Consider the following 5000-nt stretch of genomic DNA (forward strand, 5'->3'; position numbering starts at 1 on the left):
GCTTGCTAAGATGCTAAGGTCTTTTTGGCTCTGTGTTGTGGGAGTTAGCTTGCTAAGATGCTAAGGTATTTTTGGCTCTGTGTTGAGGGAGTTAGCTTGCTGAGGTGCTAATGTCTATTTGGCTCTGTGTTGTGGGAGTTAGCTTGCTAAGGTGCTAATGAGTTAGCTTGCTAAGGTGCTAATGAGTTAGCTTGCTAAGGTGCTAATGTTAGATATAATGCTGACAGACGCCTAGCAGATCACTTCAGGTGTATTTGTTTGTTACAATACAGAGTTTTTAGATTGTACAGTTCATATTTCTCTGAGCCTTGTAATGATGGTTTGGGTACTGTATGTTTATAGGCTGAGGAGTTATTTATGTTTAAAGGCTGAGGAGTTATTTATGTTTACAGGAGTGAGGAGTTATTTATGTTTACAGGAGTGAGTCAGGGTGTATTAAAAATGTTTAAGGGACTCATGGGAGGCGTCTAGAAACACAACAATACTAGGAAGAGCGTCAGGAGCACAGGAGGAACACTTCCTCCACTTCCTCACGAGAGAGAGAGGAGGCGCAGACAGACACCTGACAGACAGGAATCCTTAATGCCTTCTCTCCCTGTGGAACAGTCACATTGTTATGACAGAGGGTTTTAAGAGCCACCGGCGAGAGAAGAAGCTATTTCTAACACATTCACATGTCAGACACTGCATGTCCCGTCCGGGAAAGGACATCTGCTCCTCTCCTCTCCTCTCCTCTCACACCAGGCAAAAACAACAGTCCTGATGTGACACACACAGCAGCATTCCTGACTCTCAAACAGTCGAAAACACTCTTGTTACAATACTTGTTTCCTAGTTATTCCCTGTATATTCCCTGTCTCTTGAGATTACTGTCTGAGATTTCTTTGCATTCTAAAACTAAATTGAACTTACTATATGATTATTTATATAAATATGATATACAACATGATTCATTCGATCCACGAAGCGGTAAACGCAAATAAAGTGTTGAAGTTGAAGTGCTCTGCCTCCTCTGTACGCTCATTAGCCCAATCTATCTTGTCCTGCTGCATATCCATCAGACTCATCAACACACTGAAGAAAACCACATGAACATTCCATAGTCACTTCACCATGCCACTGGCACTTTACTTTACTGTTGCACCTTATGACCACTGATTGTACTTCTGCTGCTATGTGTGTGTGTGTGTGTGTGTGTGTGTGTATGTGTGTGTGTGAGTGAGAGTGTGTGTGAGAGAGAGATTATTGTCAATGTCTTATTTAAATGTTTGTGTGTGTGTGTGTGTGTGAGAGAGATTTTGTCAATGTCTTATTTAAATGTTTTAAACTGCACATTGGAGACTGGTCAAACGCAATTTCAAACTTCTGTGCTAACCCTGTTACATAGATTTTTGACAATAAAGTACACTTGACTTGACTTGAAAAATATTGTCCCTCTCAGACTGGCTGCCAAGGTTCTCCCTCAAGATCACTGACGTACTCAACAACCAGAGCAGACATTCAACTCCATGTTCAAGATTTCATGTCCATACTGAAGTGAAATAAAAAGAATTGTCAAAAACATTCAACTCCAGATAGCTTTGAAGGCAGCACAGAGTCCACTAGAACACTCAGGAGTCCACTAGAACACTCAGGAGTCATTAGAACACTCAGGAGTCATTAGAACACTCAGTAGTCCACTAGAACACTAGAACACTCAGTAGTCCACTAGCTAGCACACTAGAACACTCAGTAGTCCACTTGAACACTAGAACACTCAGTAGTGCACTAGAACACTCAGGAGTCACTAGAACACTCAGTAGTCCACTAGCACACTAGCTCACTAGAACACTCAGCAGTGCACTGGAACACACCTTTTTCCACTAACTCCCAAATGCCACTCAAGGAATGGTAGCTGAGGAGGAGAAGAGAAGAGCAGCAGATTGAACTAGAGAGGAGCAAGGAGGAGTAGAGAAGAGTGAAGAGGAGGAGGAGGAGCATGGAGGAGGAGCAGGGGAGCAAATAGGAGCAGCTTCATAGGAGTATTTAGGTGTGTTTGTATTTAGGTGTGTTTGTATTTAGGTGTGTGTGTCTTTAGGTGTGTGTGTCTGTAGGTGTGTGTGTGTGTGTATTTCATCCCGTGATCTTGAGATTCATGGCAAAGACCCACACAGAGGACCCGTCCCAGACTACCCAGCGTGCACCGGGGCAAGCCTCAGCTCTGTGCAGCGAGTGTGCGTGTGTGCTGTCACCATGACGACCCCAGGTCACCATGACGACCCCACTCCTGAAGGGCACTGCCAGCGGAGGCGCTCACTAGTGGAACATTCCAGAAGCACAAGGAGCAGGAGGGTTGACATCTGACCTCTCTCAGGACCAGCCTTCTGCACTGAGGCCTATTGACACTCATACACTCATTTACACTCCCCTGGAGAGCTGTGGTGTGTGTGTGTGTGTGTGTGTGTGTGTGTGTGTGTGTGTGTGTGTGTGTGTGTGTGTGTGTGTGTGTGTGTGTGTGTGTCTCACCTCGTGAGGACAGCTCTCACAGGGCTAGTAGTGGCAGAGCCCCCGTGAGAGCTGTGGTTTGTGTGCTTGTGTGTGTGTGTGTGTGTGTGTGTGTGTGTGTGTGTGTGTCTCACCTCGTGGGGACAGCTCTCACAGGGCTGGTAGTGGCATAGCCCCCGTGACAGCTGCTCCGGTCCCGACCTGCAGCAGAGCTCCACCCCGTCCTCGATGGCCTTGTTGACGGAGTCCATGGGGAACGCACAGAGGGCCGAGTCGTGGTCGGGCACGCCCGTGTCGTCCGTCACCGCGAACACGCCGTACAGGATGTCGTCCTTCTCCTCCGTGCCCAGCTCCTCCGCCAGCTCGCGCCCGGCCTTACCGAAGTGTGCCGCCTGTGAAGGGACCGGTTATTTGCAATAATTCCACCTTATTTATACCTAGTATAAATATATGACTTTTATTGGCATTTAAACATTTCTTGGTGAGGGCTCTTTGTTCAGACCTGGGGATGGAGGTGAGAACTCCCTTCCCCCCCCCAGGTTTAGACAAAAGTGTCTGCAGCCATGGCCTATTTTGAATAGCTGGTAACACCCCTTAAACATTATGTATATAACAGCCTGTTCTTCAAGGAGTAGGTTAGATAATCTTGAGGTGAAGCTCTGGGGGAGTGGAGCTCTGGCTCTGTCTCACGATGGTAGGCCGCCATCGTTCAAGAATAAACCTGAAAACATGACTGACAAAATCCATGACTGTGTTTTCCGATATATAGAGTAGAAAACTAATTTCTATCACCTGCACCACGTTATACACCACGTCCCTGAACACCTCCCCGCTCCTCCTCCTCCTCCTCCTCCTCCTCTTCGGCTCGAAGCGGCACTCCAGCACCACCTGTAAGATAAAATCAATATATTAAAATCAATATATTAAAATCAATATATTAAAATCAATATATTAAAATCAATATATCAATAGAGAACTTGAATAGAACAGTGAGTAAGTTTCACACGGGAAAAGTGTAACCTCAGATGACCAGAGTCATAAATACCAAACCTGAGAATGTTTCTCAGTAACAACTTATGCCATGGTAGATAAGACCAAACCTGAGAATATTTCACCATAATACAATATGCCACATTAGATAAAATTAGAAGTGCTGATGTGGAAGCTTGTGATCTACTGTGTACAGAGGGGACCAGACGGTATGTCACCATCCCATGATCATGGGGGGTGTCTTGTGGGCCCAGAGTGACATCACTGGGCTGGGGCTTTAAATGTTTGAACATTGTCTGTATCTAATCAGAATCCGGGTTCTCCAGCCGTTGGTGTGGTGCTAATGTAACATTATTGACTGCACTGCACTGGCGGCTGAATTGTATCATCAAACTACCAAGTAAACTTATCTTGCTACAAAAAAGCTTCGTCCAGTGACTCCTCTCTTAAACCAGCACGCAGGTATAAAAAAATACCTAACACACCTCGCGGTAGCGCCGCGTCTCCCACTCGTGCCGCGGCAGCCGTCCGAGGCGCGTCTGGAAGGGCGAGGCGTCCGCGCCGGGGCTCTCCCGCTGCACCTGTGGGATAAAAAATATATGTTTCACATTTAATTAAGTAGGTTAGTATAGGATTCCATAGGATAACATACATTGAATTGGTAACTGAGTGTGGCCATGTATTCTGTCTGACCTGTTGGGTAAGGTTTGATGAGCTAAGAGAGTTACTCAAGACTTGGGGTAAGGGGATCCAATGTAAATAGTCTTATCTATAGTGGAGGACTAGGTGGCCACAGTGTATTAGTCCGAGGGAGGGGTGTTAGGTGTAAGACATGGGTTTGCCCAGAGACAGATGGGCATTGTTGTGGGACATTTCATGAACATGGATTGCTTGTAAACAATGCTCCCGATATCGTTAATAAATCTGCAGTACCACTCCAGTTGTCTGTAAGTAATTTTGACCACACACACACACACACACACACACACACAAACACACACACACACACACACACACACATACACACACACACACACACACACACACACGCACGCACACACACACGCACGCACACACACACACCGACACGAAGTAGACGAACTCCCGCGTGTGGAAGCTGTACGTGTAAGCGACGGAGTAGCTCTGACGCAGCTCCGGCAGCACCGTGAGTCCGCGCACATCCGCGTGGAAGCCGTCCTCCGTGGACAGCGGCCGGCGCACCGAGATGGACTTCCTGCCGTATCGCTGCGTCACGCTGTCGTTCACCGTCGCCGCCACGAAGAAGTAGACCGTCTGGCCCTCCTCCACCATGGCCACGCGCGTGCCCAGCGGCGAGGCGATGCAGTCGGGGCAGAAGGCGGGCGAGTTGGCCTCACGGCGGAACAGGCAGCGGGAGGGCTGGGGCGGGCGGCCGCCGACGTGCAGCTGGTGGAAGTAGCAGACGCCGTACTGGGAGCTGCCGCACGAGTACAGGTACATCAGGAACGTGTCCAGCAGCAGCACCTGGTCGTCAGACAGACAGACAG

At 47.9% G+C, this 5000-nt stretch overlaps 1 protein-coding gene across 1 annotated transcript in view; it reads right to left on the reverse strand.

Moving 5' to 3' along the window:
* The window catches only part of mst1rb (macrophage stimulating 1 receptor b), a gene marked incomplete at both ends in the record, with an annotated part of 28921 nt that overhangs the window by 22917 nt on the left and 1004 nt on the right, over positions 1 to 5000 (reverse strand). The window contains 4 exons of the mRNA XM_080846680.1: positions 2619 to 2876; positions 3277 to 3372; positions 3960 to 4055; positions 4558 to 4977. Of these exons, the coding sequence (XP_080702806.1) occupies positions 2619 to 2876; positions 3277 to 3372; positions 3960 to 4055; positions 4558 to 4977 (870 nt within the window). The remainder of the gene's footprint in view (positions 1 to 2618; positions 2877 to 3276; positions 3373 to 3959; positions 4056 to 4557; positions 4978 to 5000) is intronic.

This window comes from Sprattus sprattus, assembly GCF_963457725.1.
Source record: "Sprattus sprattus genome assembly, chromosome: 10".
Taxonomy (NCBI): domain Eukaryota; kingdom Metazoa; phylum Chordata; class Actinopteri; order Clupeiformes; family Clupeidae; genus Sprattus; species Sprattus sprattus.